This window comes from Mercenaria mercenaria, chromosome 3, assembly GCF_021730395.1.
Source record: "Mercenaria mercenaria strain notata chromosome 3, MADL_Memer_1, whole genome shotgun sequence".
NCBI lineage: Eukaryota > Metazoa > Mollusca > Bivalvia > Venerida > Veneridae > Mercenaria > Mercenaria mercenaria.
This window is the reverse complement of record NC_069363.1, coordinates 47,416,577-47,441,079: the sequence shown is the minus strand read 5'-3', so window position 1 is coordinate 47,441,079 and position 24,503 is coordinate 47,416,577. Positions and strand designations below refer to the sequence as shown.

Below are 24,503 nucleotides of genomic sequence, written 5' to 3'. Positions count from 1 at the left end.
TGTCTTATCTATGTTACAGTTATATAGGTGGTACCTTGTAAAACTCACCTATAGTTTATAAGGAAAATGTACATATTCCTGATTCCACACATGATTGTCACAATGGTGGAAACAGCCTTTGTCCCTGTATATATATTAAGAAAAGAAAAGTAAAGGTGGCATATATAAGAATTTTGTTTGACATTTTATGTTGCGATTGTAGTATTCCAGAATCCAAAAAGATTCCCATGACCTCTTCCATATTTTACAAAATATACACACAACACTGAGTACGACGGTTGAGTTAAATGCAGTGTTATTCGGGTTTTGAGCTAAATCAGTGACCTATTATGACAGGTCAATATTTCTTTTTATTATTTTGCATGAATTATGGATATTTTGTATTAATTTTTCATTATTTGTTTTTTAAATTAAGATACATGAATACGATATATTGTTTAAGTTTCGTACTTCATTTGGACAGTCAAAATTCAGACACATCACTATCTTTTGTAGTTAGACAAACATAACAAAACAAAAGTGAGCAAATCTTATGATATGTGTTAAAAATGTGTCAAAATCATCCAAATGCTTTGAAAGAATATTATCTTCATACTCTTTATATCGGAATGAAATCAACATTCGTAGGTGTCTCCGTGACCGAGTGGTTATGGTCGCTGACTTTAAATCACTTGCCACTAACCTATGTGGGTTCGAGCGTACAATTCAAGTTAGGGCGTACAATTCTCCATGTGAGGAAGCCATCTGGCTGGCTTACGAAAGGTCGGTGGTTCTACCCAGGTTTCCATCTCGTGATAAAAATACCTGAAGGGATACCTGGAGTCTTCCTTTACCGTGAAAAAGGAAAGTCGCTATATGGCCTATCACTGTGCCGATGTGACATTAAACCCATCAAGAACAAAACCAAATCCCTATCCGCATACCCATATTCAATTCAAAGCTTTGTCCTAATCAAATGATAGTCTCACCTTGCAGAAGATCCTGAATATCTGGTTTGGACTTTAAGTACAATTTAGAAAAAACATCCACAAATAAAGCTAATGCTAAATTTGTCTGAAAAAAAAAATGAATGCATAAACACATAAATAGACTAGTTTTATTTTTGTTTTAGATCTAGTACAGTAAAGCTGCATTATTCATAGACAAAATTTTATGTAAACGCTGACCAGCTTTCTGTTGGATTTTTTGTTATTGTTTTTTTTTTTTTGTATAGAAAAAGAAATAATATTACTACGTAAAGAATACGCTGATTGTCGACAATACTGTTATTATATTAAAGTGATAAGAATTACGAGCAACTGAAAATTAAAACAAAAACAATATATTAACAATATATATAGAGGATGTTTGTTTCAGATCGAAGAGCTCAATACTCGATTATTTTGACAAACCGCGTGTTTGGTACTAAGCTGTTTTACAGTTTAACACTATACACTGCCTGTTTGATAGCTTTTGGCGGGAAAGGCGGTAGACGCCATCATGACTGACAACTGTTAAAACCAATTTCGACTGAGTTGCTTCGATATTTTCTGCTCCATATTTTCTCTCTTAGCGTCAGGAATATACTTATCGTGCTTGTTATGGTACCTCTTTTTAGATACATGTTTTACACCTTTCTGATCTTCACATGACGTGTCTTCTGGTATCATGATATGTGTTAGGAATTCACTTTTATTTACTCAGATACAATGGAACAAGGTTGGAATAAAATGTTGGATGTATTGCACATAGCTTCCAAGTTTCGCCACCTGACTTTTACAAAGCGGTGCCTCACTGTGTTCACTATTTGTCAGTGTTGTCACTCTGTTTTACATAACATGTCTACTTTATATACGGATTAAAATTATAAACATTACTACATACACAGTTTTACAGGATTAGTTGGATGAATCGAACGAGGAGAAACATTTAAGTTAAAAACATGCAGACAGAAAGCCACACCTCCCTTATCCCAATATCCTATAGCATTGTATGTACAGATGTGCATGTCATGAAATATAAACAAAACAAAACAGAAACATTTAACCAGACCTCGTCCTTATATTTGTATATCGTTTCCTTGCTAAAAATGTGGACAAGGAAAATACTGACGGATGATGGGCGATCAAAATCTCACATCGTTAAGCACCTTGTGCTCAGATGAGGCAAACACTCACCAAGTATAGCATGACAGCCGACATGAACACTGTGATCATAATTGATATCGGGAATCGAAATCCAGGAACTGGATGCATGATCATATTTCGTATTTTTTCCATCAAAGACCGGCTGCTAATATCCAGATAAAAATGTATAAATCAGTTAACAGTTTACTTGTACTTAAAAAAACAACGTTAAAATGAGTTAGAGAAAGTTTGACATTGATATCTAGAGTTTTTCACCATCTTTTTCCCTCGTCATCATCACCTCATCATAATTTTCATCTTTATTATAATCATCATCATCAATAACAACTAACAAAATCAACAACAACATTACCATCATTACTATCGTCGTCGATGTTACCGTCTTGTTAAACTTTCATTAATTATATAAAATCACAGAATGTTTTTAAGTTGGCAAAGCATTTTAATTATACCGTTTTCCATCATACTGCTGGAGGCAATTTCTCTTTAACAAATACTTCACGTATGTAAGGTGGTAACTTCTACATAGATTGGACAGCGCCTAGAAATGTTATATATGACAAGTTATGTGTTTGGACATGCTTAAAACTCCTCTTCTAAGTATAGAGTTCTTGAAATGTTTGTTTTATAAAGGCTATTTATAATTTATAATGTTAGCGTGTTATTTCACAAGATTCATATTCTGTTCGATCCTGGTCCGGTTAAAACAAATTTACATATTAAACTTTTTTGTGAAATCCATTTCATTTAATTTCTTTCGCCTTAAAACTGACTCCAGTTCAGCAAATAAAGCGTTAAATTGTAATAAAATACATTTTCATATACAGACTGCTGACAGACAGTTATATGTAGGACAAATGATTAACCTTAAAAAGAAAATTATGGTGGCATATTTCTGCATTCACTTATGCAGATAGTTTTCGCGAAAATTTAAAAACCTTTCATGCAAAGAAACTCTTGTTCTAAGTGAAGAAACTTTACGATTGTGCAAGCTACTGCATACGATAATTAATAAATGATCAAGATATGTTTTGCGAAACCATGCTTGTTTTCGTGAAAAGTGAATTGTCTTGAAAAACAGATTATTTGTTCTGCATATGATAATCTTTGAAATATCACGAACATCTTATAAACTTTCAAGAAAAGGAAATATAGGGAAAACTTTAAACCTTACGCGAAAACTAATTGCTTAAAAGTATGCAGAATATGGTAACAAAACGTTTGCTTTCGAGAAACGTTCGTTTTTGTCATGAAAACAGAAGTTGCCTCTTAAAAAGGTATCTTTATGCAGTACTGGGCACTATTTTGACATATAGTCTCGATAACCAGATATTTTCACGGAAACGTTCTCCTCAATTCACGAAACTTTATTCAATTTTTCGCGAAAAGTATTTTTTTTTCTCGAAATTTCATGAAATTTTCATGAACATTTTATGATTACCGTATGCAGAAATATGCCACCATAGAAAAGCATCGTATGATGGCATATTTCTGCATACGATAACCAGATAGGTTTCGCGAAAATGAATCGAGTTTTCACGAAAAACAGAAAAACTTACGCGAAAACATAACAGCTTTTCACGAAAAGTACTGCAAATATTAAGTGGAAATATTTGCGTTAGTGCCCAGTTCTGCATAAGAAAACCAGATAGGTTTCGTAAAAATGGACCAAACTTTCAAGAAAAACGGTCAAGTTTTCGTGAAAATTTAATGTTTTCGGTTAAGTTTTCGTGAAAATAAAATGTTTTCGCGAAAATAACACTTTATTTTCACGAACACTTCACTGTTTTTCATGGAAGTTTGGTCCATTTTCGCGAAACTTATCTGGTTTTCTTATGCAGAAGTGGGCACTATCGCAAATTTATCCACTTAATATTTGCAGTTCTTTTCGAGAAAAGCTTTTATGTTTTCGCGAAAACTTTTCTATTTTTCGTGAATCGATACATTTTCACGAAACTTATCTGGTTATCGTATGCAGAAATATGCCACCATAGCATCGGATTCCTCATTTTACATTATACTCAAGCTAATGCTGGAATTTTGCTGTTAGTATAAACCAACCGTTTTAAGAAAATAGAAGCTTGTGAACATTCGCATACGGTGAAACATTACCTGATCGCTATCACTGTGAGTCCCTTTCTTGAAACATTTGTAGATTTTCCAAGAAAATTTGAGAACAACCAAGAAGCTAAAAACCAGAGTAGGTACTTCCATCCCTATTTTATATCCTTTCATGTCTAAAGTAGTCTGAAAAAGAAGCACTTTCTGACTATTAATTCTTTCTAAACGTGTTTAAGATTTAACATTTTAAGTAGAATGTGTTAAAATATAGGAATAATGTGTACAGAAGCTACCTATATTACGTTTGTAGGCGAGAATTAGGCGAGTAGTAGAAGACCTTTAAGCTACAGTCACACATACGGATATGTCCGTGCGTTGAGGTACGGTGCGGATAGGGTTAGTCTGTGGGTGTATAACTACGGAGCAGTACGTCTTAGTACGGAAAAACTGGTGAGAAACAGGACACAAACAAAACAATACAGGACACGAATAAGTTCGGATAGGTACGAGGTACTACGTTGAATTACGTTTTACTGCGCTTTGCAACTTGCCCAGCGCACGGACGGGTCTGCGGTAAACTACGTTGAACTATGCTTAAGTACGAGCAGCCTCGGATAACTACGTTCGGCTACGGCGAGGTATGTGACAGCACGGATAACTACGTTTAAGTACGATTAACTACGGATGAATAAGTTTCAGCCAAGTTGGACTAAAGTCACGCTCAAATGGCTACGTTTCGCTCAAACTTTTGTGCATGTTCAAAAGTTGGAGAAACTTGCAAGTTTGGAATATGTTTTGAATACGTTTTGACCACGTTTTGGTACGGATTAATACGAATGACTACTCTGAGGTACGGCTCAGGTATGGATCGATACGGATTATTACGTTTCTGTCCGTAGCTAGACGTAGCTATCCGCGCCGTATGTGTGACTGGGGTAACAGCGAGCCTTTTAACGCATAGCCAGCCGCGCAGTCTGTTCAGGATCCATACTGCTCGCTTTCAAACCCTGTTGCAATTAGAGTAACCGTTAGCGAACAGTATGGATCCTGACCAGACTGCGTGGATGCACAGGCTGGTCTGGATCAATGCTGCTCGCAAATGTTTTTTTTTCTCATGGTGCGGCTCAATTAATATTATTTTGATAATTATTTCATAAGGAGTCAAAACTAAACCATTGATTCTACGTTAACTCGTTAAGTTCAGAAATAGAAATAGTTGAAAAATACCCGAATCTTCAAATGGTTTTTGAGTGTTTTTATTTGATAATACAATGTTTCAACAGTCGACATCTGAAGTCAGTGGACCCAAACAGGCCCTAGATTTTGTACCAGAATATAAGGAATATACACTCAGAAGGTACAGCGTAAGATACCTTATATTGAATTTTTCAGTTTCAATTCAATTCAATGTTCAACATTTATACAGTTCTTCGCCTATGCATACATAAGTGGCGACAAAGAAACATGAGAAAAGTATGGTCAATGAATAATGAAATGTAATATTGAATGATACACATTTCCCCAAGGGCAAAATATGCTGCTAAATTTTGTTTTATGTGTTTTTCTTCTATAAGACATGGCTTAATGAACAATTCAATAAGAAATTTTGTAGTAAAGGTAAAATATTTCATATTTGATAGATCTGATTGGTGGAATTTTTAAAACTTACTACTTTCAATTTCTAAAAGTTTTAATATTTTTAAGAAAAGATACATCTGTCAAATGATTTTATATCAAAATCAATCAACGCTGTGCATCCATTTATCACCTTCAGTTACACACATAAAAGCAAGGAAAACGTGATTAATTCAAGAGTTCGGTATTATAACTATGTTCAATGAATTTTCTTTTAACATAATACACAGGTAATGTTCTTCTTTTCAAATATTTTTAAGAATACATCATCATTATCATCATCATGGATCTCATTCACATGTCATATCTGAAGAAAATCCAAATATAATTATTACAATTGATTAAAATTTTTAGGTTCTTATAAAGTTATCAATATGTATCTTTTAAAGCATAGAACATCAAATTTTATCTATCTGACAGTAAGTGTATGCCTCTTTCATATATCACATATATTCTATTCCTATCTCACTATGTTTGTTGGTGCTTTTAATGTGTTTACTGGCCATGGGATTCTTTTTTTTTAACTCTTTGTCCTTTTCAGATAATCAATGTCAGAGTTATTCGCTCTTCATCTCTATTCTTTCTGCCTAAAATTCTGAATTATTGATATAATTGGTGACAATAAAAGAATATGAAATGTAGATGTACTGATTCTATTGTAAACATACGAGTTTTTCTTCCATTGCTACGCTTTAGGATAAAACAACAGATTTTCGTAGGATACGTTATGATTTTCATAAGATACGTTATGTAACTGGCCTTGCTCAGCATACTCAATAGAGAAAAACACGTCTTATTAGCTTATGTTTTGTCTAGATCTACACTAAAAAGTTTATTGACCTACATTTTCTTAATTTGAAACTATACATTAAATGTAAAGATAATGTGTTAATCTTTCATAATATACGTTATAATGCATAAGATACGTTACATATATGACGACAATTTTCAGTTTCCTAACTAACTGCCTTTGGCTAAATAAACCGTCAAAGTTTATTCCAAATCAAATCTAAATGTATAATCTATAATAATATTGCCAAATGACATGTCGATTACAACACATTTTTAATTAAACTACTAACTTTTTCTAGGCTATAACTTCATTCATTTTTCTAACGCTCCCACACAGTAAGCATTATGTGTAAACAAACATGTTCGCGATGTATTTTGCTTCCACCCGATGTTGTTAAAGTACCTAATTGTGCAAACATCGATATACGTGATTTGTCGTTGTGAATTAATTTGTTTTTATTAGCATAACGTATCTTATTTTAACGTAACTTACTTGCATTCTATAAAATCGAACCCCACATAAAAAAGTTCATCTTTTTTACTACATTTTCTTCACAAACATGAAGAAGGCATAACTGGCTTATTAATAATACGGTTTGTGATCACCCTTTCCAAAAGATATTTTCATTTTCTTTCAAACCCTGTATAACGTATCTTATGTTTTTATTTACGAATTCCAGTCGCGGTTGATAACATTGCTTGGGTCTAAAAAGTATTAATGATATTACGAAATAACTTGCAAACTATATACAGCTATGCTGTGTGTTCCATTTAAAACTAATATGAGGTTCCATAAAACTTAAATCATTGGTTATTTTGTTAGATAAATTCGTATAACCTATCCTACTTTGAAAATCGGGAAAAAGGACTATTGGAAAATGCAAAAAGATATCACTCAATACAGTAAGATACCCTAGTTCTTTTACTTCAGACTTTGTGCGTAAATGTAGAGTACGCATTGACTTTGCAAAATAGCTTGCATTATACACACCTATGCCAGTGACAGGCAAAAATGTTCGAAACTGGGCTATATATGAAGCTGCTGTTGATGAATGATTAAACATATCGCGTAAAAAGTGGTGTCCAGGTGTCACCTTATTATTGCTCTACATTATAATTATATAAGCTCTTATACCAATGACTTATCTTTTAATATATAAGCTTAGGACAGGTAAAAAACGTAATGTGACGAGTTAACGTAGAATCAATGAAACAGACATAAATGCATTCCATTTCTTTTTTAACTACGCTAACGTGTCATCGAGCTATCCAAGTATACCTACACCGGTTAACCCGCTCAGGTAACGATATCAAATAAAACAAGTTGGTCAGTAAAATAAATAGAGACTACCTTACTTATAATGTTTTTATTAAATAAATGGCTATGGACAATAATCTCTCCTGTTACGGCGTGATTGTTTCGGATAAAGTTGGTTGGTAATTATATTTTATTTGTCCCTCTGCTTTAGCAGAATAAAAAGGATTATTATGACAGTATGAAAGGGCATACCACTGGATCAATGGACAGTGAAGAACATCTAGCAAACTGTATTGTAACAAAAAGTTCATAGCCGAACCTGTAAGAAAATTAACTGTACACTAAAATAAAAAAATTGGAAGATTTTAAAACTGATATAATTATAGAACTTGTAGAAAGTATGAAGCTAAAACGTATCCGGAGATGTGTCCGAAATGAACATGTGCTAACGCTATTATAATACCAAACGTTTAAAAACTTAACAACTGAGTACATTGTCCGTCAACGGCATCCAATTCCACGAAATTCACGAGAATTTCAGCGTTGTTTTATCACGTTGACGTCAGTTCCTTTTGAAGTATCCGTTATGGTGCCGTAATACGTTTATAATTTGCCACGGAACGCACATGTGTAATAAGGCGGATGCGAGAACCTCTCACACGTTTACTCTCCTGTTGAAATACCCAGCGAAAACGATAGAAATAGCAGTTTTATGCTAAAATATACATGCATCATGATTTTGTTTGATGCAATAACTTCTTTCTGTCGAGAACGTAAATGTTACAAATACATTGTGAAAGTTTAAGATTTTACCCTCACTTATTGTTAAAACATGCTATATATATATATATATATATATATACATATAGTAGACAGAATTTTATACGAACTGAATCACCACCACAATATACCAGACCAATTACGGCAAAGCGCCTAGCAGTACAAATGAACACGCACATGCCACAGCAAGTCCACTAACCCAATAAGATTAGTTTCGATGCTGCTTTATATACGAGCCCGAATTGTACTACACATTCGTACTGGTGCAACATTTGCATATATATACTCAAATCTCTGTTTTCATGTCTCACAAATCAGTAGTGACATTTTAGTCTTTTTAACTGAATGGGACCAGAGAAGCTATATTTTCTCTCTCTGAAAGTTCACTGGATCTCGAGGATACGTTGAATATATAGAGATAGTTTGCATTAAGGGATACAATTAAATTCAGAACAGTTAACGAGATCCGCTAGGATACAAGTTCGCATTATAAATTATTATATAGTAGACATATATATATATATGTGCAAAAGTCTGTACATATATATATCACGATTTTACTATTAAACAGAGCGAACCGGGGTGCTTACCATCCCACTGCGTACACAAGACCTGTAATACCTCCAATAAGTTTGTTTCTATTTGTCATACAGGCAAACAACGGGTAGGATATTACACTTATTTCCAGGCACAAAATGTACACAAGGAAAACTGAAAGAAATTTCAAAATTTAAAACATATTTATTCTCGACAGTTTGATCAATTAGAACACGGGCTATACTTTTTCTATCTGTACATGATATTTTCATCAATTTTTTAAATCTAGGTTATTTGATGGCATATCGCCATGATTTTCTGGCTATCAAACACACTGGACTACCGTAGTAAGAAAGGACCAAATGGAAGAACCTATGATATTTAGGTTTATTATACCTCACATAAATGTCCAATGCAAATTTCCTATTAGTTTAACTTGATTAATATATTATATTCCCCAGTGATTTTATATCACATGCGCAAATCGTTATTTTCAATTTCTGCGCAGATGATATGATCCATAATTTCATATCACATGCGCAACAGTGTTATTTTGTTTTTCTGCGCATGTAATATTATTTTTTCATATCACCCGTTGACAGATTGATACTTTCGCATTGATTAAAAGACTGAGTCGATAAATTTTCAGACGAGGCGCTTGTATGATTATACGTTAGGATTAAATTCCCTTTTTCTGGTGCTCTTGTATGAGCGAACCGGCCGTTTCTTTTTTATGCTACGTGCAAAATATTTCGAAAACAATTTTTCATCAAATATTTAATCGAAAGTACCACAATAAGTTTGGAAATGATCTAACTAAGAAAATGAGTGCTCACACTTATATGTTTCGTTTAGAAAAAAAAGAAAGTTATCGCCGTTTTTCGAATGCTACTGATTGACGCAATGTTGAAATATTAGAATAAATATAGGGGTCAGCGATATGTAAACGTCTCGACTAAATCTATCAAAAAAGTCTTATTACACAGCAAAGTCGCCACAAATTATGAATGCTAACAAGTAAAGACTCTTTAATTCTGTCTTCATTATTTGTTTAGTAATTACTTTTTAATGTTAAATAAATTATTATGTTGATTTTCCAGTAAATGCTTTGACACTTATAAACTTTCGGTATAATAAAATAAATATTGCATTCCTGAGAGGGTGATATGAAAAATGTTCACCGCGAGATATATGAATATTGACCGAGGCGCCGAGGTCTATATTCATATTTCAAGGGGTGAACATTTTTCATACCACCCTCTCAGGAATGCAATATTTATATAATATCACATTTACCGAAATCAAGCCGGGTGTATTAGAAGAAATCATTAATACTTATGGTCATCGTTACTTACTTTTTGCCCACTTTGGGACACCAACTTCTTGTGTTAATGTTTTCTGAGTAACTCTGACAATATTTCCAGTCACTGCACCAAATACAAACATCATGCCCCATCGATTTCTTGGCTCGTCCAGAAAACCAAACGGACTAAAAATATAACGTTTAAAAAAAACAACAGAATGTAAAATGTATCATCGTTGGACAATCTAAATAATCTGCAAGCACATCTACTTACAAATGTATCATTATAGTTATATTTGTATCTGCGACATTATAACGTTAAAGTCTCATAATGCCTTAAAATGTGGCTGCCACATTTTCCGTTACGGACATAACATATATGAATTTCTTGTTAAATCCTATTTCTGGTAATTGTCTACTCTAAAATTTGTCAAAAGTTTGAATAGTCATGAACATAGTTTTATTGAACTATAAATTTCTTTCTTATTGTCTCCCTTTATTGCTCAAACCGTTAAAGTTCATATGTAGTATCAAACGTGGCGCTTTTCTAACTATGTAATTATGCACCATGTCTATTTAAGCAGCTATTCCATCTATTTTAACACGAAATTTGTAGTCTAAGGGAACTTTAACACACTTTGCAGGTAGTGATGTTATAGCTTCTTGCGGTTTGGGATCATAATTGTTCAATTCATTTCCGCTTGGACCGGTGTTGTGTAGGGGAGATTTTGGCTTGTGGGGCGTTGCATTTTCCATAATTTTTCACCAATTAGTTACTTTGGTTTATAGATCTGCATACAGATTTTTTATCTGAATACATCAAATCAGTAGATGTATGTGTAACAATATGTAAAACCAGGTGTTTTGTTGGTGGAATTTTACCTCACTAATGCTGGCCGTCCTCCTAGAAGATCCGGTTTAACATATTTCCTTTTCTCCATGAAAGAAAGAAGGATGATAACAGCTACCTGAAAATAATCAAACCTTGCTCACTTTTATCTCTCCTTAAATACACAAATACATATACAATTGTTATCGATTTGTTTGTTTAAAAAAATTGATATAAACCGGAAACTATTTATCATTTAAATGGTAACGTGACAGGTAAAGGAAAATTATTCTTACGTGGAACTTTTTTGTATAAATCATGTCTGATAAACATTAACGTCATTATAATCTCTAAATAAAAAGAATACGTGATAAACCTGGCTAAAATTAAAATGTATTCAAAATGATATGTGCTATACATAACAAATTGTCGTCTTAAACAACATTATGCTAATACAGTGTAATGATGTCTATAGAATTCTAATATTTTTTTAGTTCTTTGAAATATTTAATAATTTCTATTTTTCACTTATACTCACCGCGGGTATAAGGAACCAGTGGATGTTATTTTTTATTGAAGTGTTTTCTACAGACACTTTATCATGACGGTACTGGTAAAATGAGGTGTTGTGATCCCCAGACATGGTTGTATCGTCTCTTTGTTCTTTCAAAGACTTCTTTCTTTGACCTTAAAGGATATTAAATGAAATAAGGACAGACAATTTAAGGACGCTTTAATTCTTGTAAGGAAGTCAAATTAACTTCAAACGTTACAGAACAGAATAAATAAATTCTATCCCCGCTAGACGCATCCCCAGCACACATTATGGTAATAAATGCCATGGCACGGAATGTAACTAAAACAATGCGCGTGAGATATATATACGCAGTGTGTATTAAAAGCAAAATTGGGTCATCTGTGTTGATTTTATACGGTTTATTATATTATTATTATTATTATTATTATTATTATACCGGATTTATATAGCGCCCTTTTCATGATAAACACGTTCAAAGGCGCTTTACATATAGCAAACGCAGCCACACAGGGCGTGAAATTCATCCTCTACTAGTACAGACACAGAGCGATCTGACCAGAGGGACAGAGTGAGATAAAGCCCCCAGAACAGATAAAAAGAACTTTTTAGATACAGATTTATCCGGCTAACTTAGCCTAGCTCTTTGCGAATAGACAGTCTGGTTCTTTAACGTGCCCGGTGGGGAGAACCAGTACAGGCCTCTAAATTAGGTGGGAGACACTCAAGAGCATCTCAGAAATTTCCAGTGCCTGGACCGGGATTCGAACCCCGGACCTCTGGATTGACAGTCATGCGTGTTACCACTAGACCACCGGCCCACCTAGGACATGCACTATATTTCAAGGTACAACTATCTCGAGCGATTGACATGTCATGCCCTCGAAAAAAGATGTTGAGTGCTAACGATAAGACTTCACGCACACGGGATAAGACGTCGTGTGATTGAAATACCAAGCGACTGAAGTAAGATTTCGTGCCCTCGAAATAGAATGTCGTGAGCTCGGAATGATGTCGTGCTCTCGAGATAATTTGTTTTTAAAATGAGACGGTCATCTATCACCTACGTCATGTCTCCGTCAGATATGAAAATGCATTTTGAAGCGGGTCAATGCAAATAGCGACCCGGTCTTTTTAAAAATCGAATAGTAAGAACTGTCTTAGTATAAAGGTTCCATGAAGGATCAACATATTGTTTTTACAAGCAATATACACACGTGTAGCGAAAATAATCCATTTTCTCAACCACAATGGTTTGTAACATTTTAGATAATATACCATTAATACATGAAATCGAACATGCGGTTAAAGATCAGACATGACGAATTTAAATTGCCCACTTTAAACATAGACAAATATGACCGGTTTTGGTGACTTAAGTACACGATCTTCTTAAATGCTAGATCTGATGGCCACCCGTCACCTTTCTGTATATTTGGATTTCTAATATTTCTATTTATATTTCTATTAATTTATTTTTGAACAATTAGACGACTACATGTAATGGCTTGGCAAATTTTGGCTAACATCATCTTTAGAATTGAAGTTTCGTCAGATTATGAATATAAGAACAAGCCATGGACCTTTTGTTTCTTAACTGTCATATAAAGTGAGGAATCAAGAAAAAATCACGCGTAAGTCAGGCATCGAACACGGGCCGCCGCGGCAATAAAAGAGGAATACGTACTTACCGATGTTAAAATATTATATATAATAAGCTTTATAATTAAGGCAGTTGACCTCCGGTACCTTACTACAAACGCTTTTTGATTTCAAATGGGGGAAAAAAACCCAACTAGTTCTCGTTTGTCGTATGTTATTACTTAATTCCTTCTCAAAGAAAATAAACACCTAAATAAACCCATATCGAAAACAGGAAATATCAGGTAAAATATAATATTTTAAACTTCTACTTTAGCTTTCAAAATGTTGAAATCAAACCTCTGATTGGCTAGTGGAAAGGTCGTCTGAACGTTACCCACTAGATTATGCTTAGCGTTAATTGGAGATGATTTAATCAGATTTGGTTTGGTGGAAACGGCTTAAATAATTTTGTAAGAGAGAAATGAAAGTCACACGTTCGTTCCTTGCGTTGACATCTACAAAACGTTTGGTGATTTCATCGTTGAGTACATTACGAATTCATCTTTTTTCGTGGAATTTCCACATTTCTTGAATATTTTTGTAATTTTATATTCAGATATACATGTAGGTAAAATAACATGACACAAAATATGAAGGTGTTTGCGTTAGTATGAACATGTTAGGTTATTTCAAGTTATTCATTCATATCAGAAATGCGTCATAGATATCAATACTTAACCCTTACCCTGCGAAATTTCAACAGTATAGCAATACAAGGGTTTCAGTGAAATGTCTTCCTGCATGTATATATAGAAACAAAGTGCGAAACAAGATCTCTGTGTTTAGAATAGTTTTAAAAAATCTATGGATTTGTTGCGTTGTTAAATACGGGTCTTACGGGTAAAACAGATATACTCGAAAGAATGTAAGATCAATATAACACGCAACTGTCAAGTTTTTTTAGTTACTCCCCTTCAATCATAACATTTCTTTTTCTATTAAAAACTTTTATATAGTCTTTATTTAAAGTTGGAAATTTTAACAAGTTTTTTTACATTTGAAATGATCTTTCTTCCCAACGCAGCATTTTCTTGCTTAACATTCGTTTCTGTGTTTCCAGATAGTTAATTACGTTTCAAAAATGAAAGAATTTAAGACGTTTAGTTGTGCTTGTACCCAATGCTATCTTGGAAAAATCGAGAGTAGTGTGCTCATCGGGCAGAACTGAATAATATATTTTGTTTAAAAAATCCATATTTGTTTAATACCACAACATTCACAAAAGAGATGTATTTATGTTTTGATTTTAGTTTTACATATGTTGCATATCCCGTTGGATGTGTTCATTATGAATAATTTGTGTTCCGTGTAAATAATATTGTAAAAAATATTTCGTGCTCGAAAGACAATATGATTTGTAAATGTTATCCAAATTTGGTCCAACCGAGAGAGGAAAGTCCTAAATTGTGTTCCCATTTCAACTCGATTTTTGAGGAGGTTTTATTGTTACAGTATACTAGCTGTTTCATTATATAACGTACATTCAAGTTTGAGTAATGTACTTAAATTTACAACCATCTTTCCAGAGTTCAACATTTGTCAATTCAAAATAGGTTTTATTTGGTATTTTTAAATCTTCATTTGACTTTAAAATAGATAAATACTTTGCTGGAATACTACGTCTTACAATTGACCAATGATTTCCAAATCCTATAAATGTCTAATACATGTAATATTGCTTTCTGTAAATGATTCAATGAGAACTGATTTCATATGAAAAAGTATATCTCTTTTATTAAAAAAAGAAGTGTCTTCAATCGTGACTGGTTTAATTTTTTGAAGTAGTTTGCTCCAGTGCTTTATTGCTAATGCATGATAAGAAGACATTCTTCTCTCATAGTCGATATCATTTAAGTATGGACATCTGCAGTTTTGCGGCAAGCGATCTTTTTTTTCCGTTCCATTAAAAGTTAGAAATCAAATCTTCAAGTTTTTTAACATTTACCCTGTACGGTCAGATTTCTAGATTACCAAACTTGTAAAGAGCTTTCTATTTTAATTATTTGCATCATTACCTATATTGTAGCCGTGGTGAACGCCAAGTCTTTTTACATACAGTTTTGTCCATTTAATTTCCTTGAAAGACAGCGTATTTCCTTTAAGTATCCCAGTAAAAAGTCCAAATGTTATATCTTTATATAGTTTACTTCCGGATGCTTTTTTATTATATGACAAATATTTATTTTAACGAAGTTTCGTTTTTTAACAAAAGATGTTACTGATTTATTTTCTCAAATAATGTCCGCTTTGCTGACGGTAGCGCTTTTCGTGGGATATTTTCATTTTGCCGTATGCAGCATGCATTGGGTCTGCTTGAAGGATATATAAAATCGGGGCACACGGAAAACCTCGTTTTATAGACATTGAAATAGGAAAAAACTCAGGCAAATTAGTAATAATTGCTGTTTTTGAGGATTTAAAGAGAGTTATTATTATTATTATTATTATTATTATACCATATTTGTATAGCCCTCTTCATACAAAAGAATATACGTTCAAAAGTGCTTAACATTAGAAGGGACATACATGCACAATAGATATTTGCAAAAATAAAACAATGATACGGATAAGATACGTGTTTAAAACATTAAATAATCGTTAAAATGATTAAATGCCAAGCACAGTTTACTACATGAAAGTCAAAACAGTATCACACTTGCAATATACGAGGGATGTTCGAAATGAATTGCTTATTTCTATCTGGAGACTTCAAATTTCAAGTTAGCCCAAAAGGGCTCATTTCATGCCCTCGAAGTACTCCCCGTGGCTAGAAATGCAAAGTTTCAGCCGATGTATCCACTTCTTGAAGGCGTCACGGTACGCTGATTTGGGCACAGTAATAAGGTACTGATGAATGGCAGATCCAAGTGCCTGTCGGGACTGGTATTTCCGCCCAGCAAGGAATGATTTCAATTTCGGAAACAAAAAGAAATCACATGGGGCAAGGTCTGGGGAATACGGGGGGTGAGGCAAAACAGTTACTTTTTCTTTCTTCAAAAACGCCGTAACTATTGCGGAGGTATGAGCGGGGGCATTGTCATGTAGAAGACGGACATGTTTAAATCAAGTGGCAGGGCGTCGTTTCTGATAATACTTTTTCAGTTTCTTCAGTACTACGTCTTAGTAGTACTTTCCGGTGATGCTTTTGCCCTTTTTCACCGGCACTTTTATTGCGACTCCTTCACCAGAGAAGACGATTGCATACAAAACCTTCTTTGCACTCAAAGAACGTTTGGCAATTATTGGGCGTTTGCTGTGTTTAGTGGCCCAGATCTTATTGCTAACCTTTCTGACGGGCTCAAAATAATGGACCCAGGTTTCATCACCTGTGACGACATTGGCAAACTGCTTTTTGTCATATTTTGGAAACATTTGAAGCAGCTTTTTGGCCACTTTAACCCGTTGCCTCTTTTGCTCACCAGTCAACAGATGTGGCACCCATCTAGCAGAAATCTTTCTGACTTTCAAATGCTTCTTCAAAATAAGGTGAACCGTTGATAGTGATATGCCTACTTTCGTGCAATATCACGAACTGTAAATCTGGCATCTCCTTCAATGATTTCTTTTATTTTGGAAACGATTTCTTTACGAGATGCAGATTTTGGCCTACCTGATTTCGGTGCATTTTTGATGGACTCTTCACCAGACTCAAATTTCTTTTTCCACCGCCGAACTGTGTCATAAGACACACAAGAAGGTCCATAAGCAGTAGAAAGTTCAGTCATCAGCTGCTTCAAAGAACAACCAAGTTTTGAGCGAGCTTTGATGTAAGCCCGTATTTCATCTTTCTTGTCGACGCTTCTACCAACCATTTTTACTACAGTGGTCAATGATTGCGTGTATTCAAATGGCAAATTTTATGTCTTACACTTAGTCTAACATGTACATTTATACACCGTAGGTAGGTATTGAATAACCCTATACAGGTAGGTATTGGTTTTTATCGTGCCCCACGTGGATATCGAGCTAGAGGACAATAAGCAATTCATATCGAACACTCCTCGTATCTATGCATATGACTACGAATAACACAATTTGTCAGGTTAAACACAAATTACATCTAAAACAGTTTACACAGAAAACAACACTGAAGTGTTTAAAATGCGATTCATAACGAGATTAAGAAAAGAATTAAGACTGATAAGCTGACAAATTCACAGTCGGACTATCACATGCATGTGCATGGTCACTGTTCATATTATTTTACAAATAAATGTGTTTTTAATGATTTTTTGAATGACGAGAGTGTTCCACTGTTTCTTATGTCATTAGGTAGAGCATTCCACAGTCTTGGTGCAGCATGTCGGAAACTTCTGTCACCGTATTTTACAGTACGTGAGTTTTGCACAACAAGTAAGTTTGAATTTTGTGATCTTAAATTTCTTGAAGGTCTGTATATATCAAGCATGTCCTTGATGTATTTAGGGGTATGATCTTGGAGAGCTTTATAGGTGTGGGTCAGGATTTTAAACTCCACCCTGTATGGTACAGGAATCCGATGTAGTTCTTTAAGCACTGGTGTTATGTGCTCGTTACGGCGTGTTCTCGTACGTAATTATACGTGCAGCTGCATTTTGAACGTTCTGGAGTTTGTTTAAACAAGACTTCGGAAAGCCATACAAAAGACCATTGCAGTAATCGAGACGTGAGGTAACTAGTGAGTTCACTAGCGACTTTGTGGCATCGGAGGTAATGTAGTCCCTTATATGTTGTATCTGACGCAACTGTATATAACAAGATCGACATACGGCACATATATGCTTTTCCACGTCCATTTTCGAATCAAGAATTGCGCCTAGATTTTTTACTCTAGATGACGGTGTTATGGTAGACTCGCCAACTTTCACTGTAATGTTATCAGTGAATTTTTCATTTTGTTTTGATGTGAAGACAATGACTTCGGTTTTTTCAGCATTCAGTTTCAGCATGTGTTTAATCATCCAGGTGATAAATTTCATTGAGACAATGTTCTACTCGTTGTAATGATTTAATTCTAGTAACAGACTCTGTTGGCTTAAATGACAGATATAATTGTTCATCATCTGCATAGAAATGATAATTGAGCCCATGATTCTCACAAATTGCACCAACATGTTTTGTGTACATGGTAAAGAACTTAGGTTCAAGAACTGAGCCCTGTGGCACACTACATTTCATCAAAATAGGGTTTGAAACCTCTCCATCAATACAGACAGTTTGGTAGCGCTCGTCTAAACAAGACTTCACCCACTCAACTGGTTTGCCTGCAATACCAAAATGATGTTCAAGGCGATGCAACAGAGTCCCGTGATCAATGGTATCAAAGGCTGCTGACATGTCGAGTAATACTAGAATTGTAACATTATTGCAATCAAGAGATTGAAGTATGTCATTCTGGACTTTACGCAATGAAGTTTCTGTGGAATGGAATTTTCTTTAAGCTGATTGGTATTCTTCATGAAGGCCATTTAAGCACAGATGGTTCTCTAAACGTACATCCACTACTTTTTCAAGTATTTTAGAAACAAAATGGCAAGTTTGATACCGGTCTGTAGTTTTTTAGAATGTCAACATTAAGATCTTGCATTTTTAAAAGTGACCTAATTCTAGAACTTTTGAACATCTTTGGTACATATGCTTGTTCCATTGACAAATTGATAATTTTTGTCAATGGCTGTAAAAGCTCATCTAGACATTCTTTGAGCAACCAAGTTGGAATGGGATCAAGTTCGCATGATTTACTAGCAGATTTGATGATGATACGTTTGACCTCTTCTTTAGATGCTGGACTAAACTCTTATATAGATATTTATTTGATCTGTTTGCTCCTCTTTCCATGGTACTTGTTGACATCGATTTTTGACATTTATACCATCCCGGATGTTATCAATCTTATTGATAAAGAAGTCACTAAACGCTTGCGCCAGTTCCTTTGATGATGAACTTGATGGTAGTACTGTTTCATTCACCTTACCAAGAAGATGTTTGGTTACTTTTTATAGGCTTTTCTGGTCTCGCCCGCATGACTCAATTTTTCTGAATAGTAATTCACACGTGCTTGCTTCAACCGCTTGTTTACCACTCCACATTGCTCACGGTATATTTGGTGGTCAATGGTCAGTTTTGTCCTCCTTCGCCACTTACGCTCCAATTTGCGTTTTATATGTTTAGCATCATGTAGTTCCTTACTTAACCAGATACATGTGGGTCTTAGGTCTTAGAACAATTGTTTTTGTTTTCACGAGAGCGTGTTTGTCAACAAGTAGGATCAAATTACTATTAAAGAGAATTCCGATAATTTTTTTCCTTTCATAGAATTTTTTTAAATTCATATATATGATAGGAAAATGTGTGCTGAAAACAATGAACAAATAAAAATAATAGGTCACCAGGCTTGTTTTTGTGAAATATTGCTTTGAACACACCCACTGTTGCTGAAACTGCCAGCGATTTTTGAACATTTTCATAATTTTCTGCTTTTTTATAAATACCAACCAAAATATACATCCAGGCAGCACAATACGGTTTTTTTCTTATTACAGATTTTATCATATACTTACTTGATATCATAATCATATTTGTAATACTCTATCCTTACAATGATGGGTACAAATGAAAAAAAAAAGTGTTTCATATTTACTTTTGTGAACTTTTTTCAATGAAAAAATACCCATAGTGAAGAATATTTTTTTAAATTTTGAAAAAAACTCTTTCATAGAATTTTTCCTTTTTTTCTTGTGTATAGATAATTGTATTGTGAGCATAAAAATGGCTAAAAATGTATGGGTCACCAGGCTAAATTTTATGTTAAGACCGCTAGAATACAAACACCTGTTCGGACGGAAATGGCGCGAACCTGCCCAAATTGATTACATGTATGTCTGCTAAAAGTTAAAAAAAAGTTTTAAAAATTCTAAATTCTTTCTATAATTGCATACTAAATAATCTGAAAGGTGATATTGTCTTATCAGTACTAAGTCAAGTATCTTACATTATATGAACAACACTGTCTTTATACTAAAATGCGATGTGAAAACACAACCACAAAAATAGCAAGATACCTGTCAGGCATGATACTTGTCAATACAACATAAACCAGTATCAACATTTGATTACTGATATAACTTATCAAAAATGTTATTTCATTCAAGATTCCTCATATTTAAGATTGTCTGTAACATGTTTCAACAAATGTTGACTTCAGTTTAGTTTTCCATAGAAAGTGTCGGCTGCGCAGAAAGATGCGCATTAAAAACTATAGGAATTCCCTTTAACCATGAAAATAAAACATTTTTTCTTTTTTTATTCTCTCGGATATCATTTTCATTTAGAGAACAATTGCGAAGCATATAAAGAGTATTAGCAAAAGTACAATACAATCTTAACCATGGTACAATATATACCTTGTTTCTACCTTGTTTGGATTTTCGGTTTGTTGACGACGGCATTGTCGAGCTACTGCTCCTTGCTCGCTTTCTAGAGTCATTAGTATAAGGAGTTACCGGCTCTGTTGCATGAGGAGTTACCGACTCCCCCTCGAAGAAGAAAGCGAGAAAGGATTCATATATCTCTTCAGTGCCTTCGTCAGAGATATGTACTACACCACATCGATGTAGAGCATCAAACAGGTATTGTCTAAACCTGCACTCTGAAAAAAGACTCTGATCATTCTTAAGATAATGAAAGTTCTTCGTTGATTTCCAAAAGGCGCGCACCGTCGCGTTGGTGGTTTTCGCACTGTATTAAGCTGATAAATTCCGTGCCGCGGAATGGTACTCGAGAAAGCAATAGGTGTATTTGGCCATTTTGTAGCTACATTTTCCATAGCATTTTTTACATTTTCATCTTTACATGGAGCCATGTCTACAGTCCCTAAATGTACAATAACCGAGCCAAATTGCTCATTTTTTTCCAAGAGGATGTTAGATACTTCCCAGAATATGACATATTTTAATATTTTTCTGTCTAACATGAACACGCTTCGTGTTTGAATTTACGCTGATCAAATAAACTTTATTAGTGTTCAGTGAAGTTAAACAAATGTTTTCATTCATAGTCTCTTATACGCTTTTCAGGTTCTTGTACTTCCTCAGCTTGCGTGTAAACATCATCAGGGTCAGCATCAACCTCATCATTATCATCACACCCGTCGTCATCATCACTATTTTTATAATCATCATCCTTGTTCGCACCGTTGGTCTTCTCAGGATCGTTCTTATTCTAAATATGATGTTCGTTGCCGACTGACTGCTTTGTTATGTTTTTTTGATTACTGTCGGCGGTCTCGTCCTCATATAGCTCTGACCTTCCAGAATCTCATACTTATATTCGCCGTATAAAGACGTCGCACATTCCATTTGAGTGTGTCCCTCTTGTAAACAAGAATGACGTTGTCACGAGGACACTTTTTTCATGGTTTTGAGTTTTACAGTTAAAGCTTGCCTTGTTTTTACAACGGTACTGAATGTTGTTCATCTTTGATCTCCCGCCACTTGTATATCTGAATGTTTATTTGGATATCTGAAGAAAACATGAAATGGCCAATTTGTTTCCTTCTATCCGGGATATTCCGGTCACGTGAGCGGCAAGAAAACATTCTCGCCGGTTTATTAATAAACGAACGCTTCGGCGTACGCCGGCCACGTGAGCTGCAAATACATTTGTACAAAAATGATTTCCATTTATTATGATTTTCTATTCAGGCCAATTCCAAATAAGTTAGCAAACTATTTCCTGCAGTATGTTTCTACCTTTACTTGTATTAACCCTTTCCAAATATTTACCCGATTTTATATTGTGAAAATATATGATCTGCAACTTTGCCTACCTCGCAAGACCGGCGCAAATCGGCGTACGCCGGATAGACCCGGCAGTGCCGGGAAGCCAAACGAACACCTGGCCAGTTGTCGCATACGCCGCAGAAATAAAACGTATTGACCCACTGGTTCCGCCACATGGTTTGCAAGCTGTACGGTTATTGTCCGCAAATACCCGGAGTGTAAACTGACCTGTTTCAATTGTGTGGGTAAGAAGTGGGACACAGTTAGTATTTTGACATAGCGCGTTTGTGTTTCGCCATTTCAAATGGGGCAGCTTTGATTGTCAATTTGTTATTTTTTTTCAACATCAGACATTGGTATATAACCACTATGTTTTATGTCTGAATTATTTCACTGTTATAATGCATAATAACTGGTATCTTTTCTAGAACAGCTTCTTTACTTCGTCGTGTGCAAGTCTATATAAGTACTTTGTATTGAAGCCCAAAGACATCGCCCTGGACAAAAGGTACGTCATTTTGATGCACTAGATGCGCCTCGGATCCTTTGTTCACTACGCCATGATAAAAAAGTTCTAAACGCACTATTTACACCCGTATTTATTCAGTCCAGACATAATAGCAGAGTAAAATAACATCACGAACTTGCTAAACGTTTAAAAGTCCATGAAACTGTAAGAACACATCAGCATATACTGTATAAATGGATATATTCGCGTGTCAAAATGTTCGCGAATTGCCAATTCCAGACATTTTGCGAGCGGAAATATTCGCGATTGTTTATCTTTACTTGACTGAAATAAGATGTCTTGGTGAACGTGGAAATGGCTGGCTTGTATTTTTGCGAATTTATTGAATTTTCAAAATTCGGGAACATTTCCACGTCGCCAACTTTCCACTAATAAAGTAAAGAGCTTTACACTCCCTAAATAGACATTGTGCACACTACAAATAAAACATATTCTTCATGAAACTTACAAATTAAAAGTTCTATACATAATAGAAAATATTAAATGTTTGCAAAGCGGGAAAACTAACATATTTTCGTCTCATGATCAGATTTTTCTGTAAACTTTCAACATTTAGAACATCTAAATATAAAGCCACGCTTTGTGTACTGCAATGATCGAACACTCTTATCACTGATGATAAAATAGTTTAGTTGCATAGGGGTCATATTATTTATCAATCTGTTGAAAATGCAAAATATTTTAGTTTACCATTGAAAAGCTAGACTTTCTGCAAACACTTAAGATAATACCGGCATTTCTAAACCAGTTTTTAACATGAAAATTGCAACGGTTTTTTTGAAATAATAGTTTTTTTTAATTGATAAATTAGACATTCTGAACTAGCGATAAATGGTATACGTATTTTAGGTTTTAAGTTATTCAAGATATTAGTTTTTCATTAAAAAATATTGCAAGGTACACGTGATTGTTCTCGAACGTTCCGTTTCAGTAATAGCCTGAACACATTCTTCATTATTTAAAACACATTGACAATCTCCTACAGGTGAAGCGTGGTTTAATCACAAAACATGGACAAAAGAGCTGGGCTGTAGTGCTTTTTTCACGATTCTATTGTAAAATGGTTTTGATTACATCAAAATTAAACTGAACTGTATTAGTAAACTTTTAAGTTGTTACTTACTTGCAGTAAATTCCTACAATTTTACAAAATGAAACACAAGTATAAAACACGACATATCTTATCACAAATTTGTCAAATTCTCCAGGAAGTAATCTGATTTTACAGGTAAAATTAAACTCAATAAAATATTCTTAAAGCTGGGCGTTCAAACTATTATAAAATAACATACTGTGCATTGTCTGAGTAAATTGAAATATCATTTTTAAATATACTGTTAAAATGACTGATGTAAATATGTGACTGTAAGCACATAATCTAGTCATATGAAAGTATTTACGACTATTAATAATTACGAACAGGTATTCACAAATTATCAGCAAAAGAAAAAAGAAAGGACAAACAATAAAATAAAAGTATGCCTCAGGTAACAGTTAAAATAAAGAATGAACATATACTATTTTAAAATATATTAATTTCAACCGTAGTCAAGTTCATTGAAGATGTTTAAATTTGATCAATGGCTTCCATTTCAGTTGAAATGTAACCAAAGGTACACAGTTCAAAATAATTTCGTTGTATCAGATTATTTAATACATCGTTCCTATAACAAGCCCCCAAACAGGATATTTACTTTTGCTTTTGATGCTTCTTA

General features: G+C 34.2%; 1 protein-coding gene across 1 annotated transcript; it reads right to left on the bottom strand.

Annotated features, from left to right (window-relative positions):
* Positions 1 to 951: 951 nt before the first annotated feature.
* LOC123525778 (uncharacterized) lies at positions 952 to 23,525 on the bottom strand. The gene is made up of 13 exons (XM_053539682.1): positions 23,520 to 23,525; positions 21,546 to 21,699; positions 20,894 to 21,127; positions 18,579 to 18,827; positions 11,860 to 12,008; positions 11,375 to 11,460; positions 10,545 to 10,678; positions 9,243 to 9,363; positions 8,125 to 8,191; positions 4,239 to 4,373; positions 2,579 to 2,667; positions 2,157 to 2,271; positions 952 to 1,053 (listed from the first exon to the last, which is right to left on the bottom strand). Exons 1-13 carry the CDS (start codon positions 23,523 to 23,525, stop codon positions 952 to 954), a joined length of 1,641 nt encoding a protein of 546 aa, XP_053395657.1.
* Between the last annotated feature and the right edge of the window lie 978 nt (positions 23,526 to 24,503).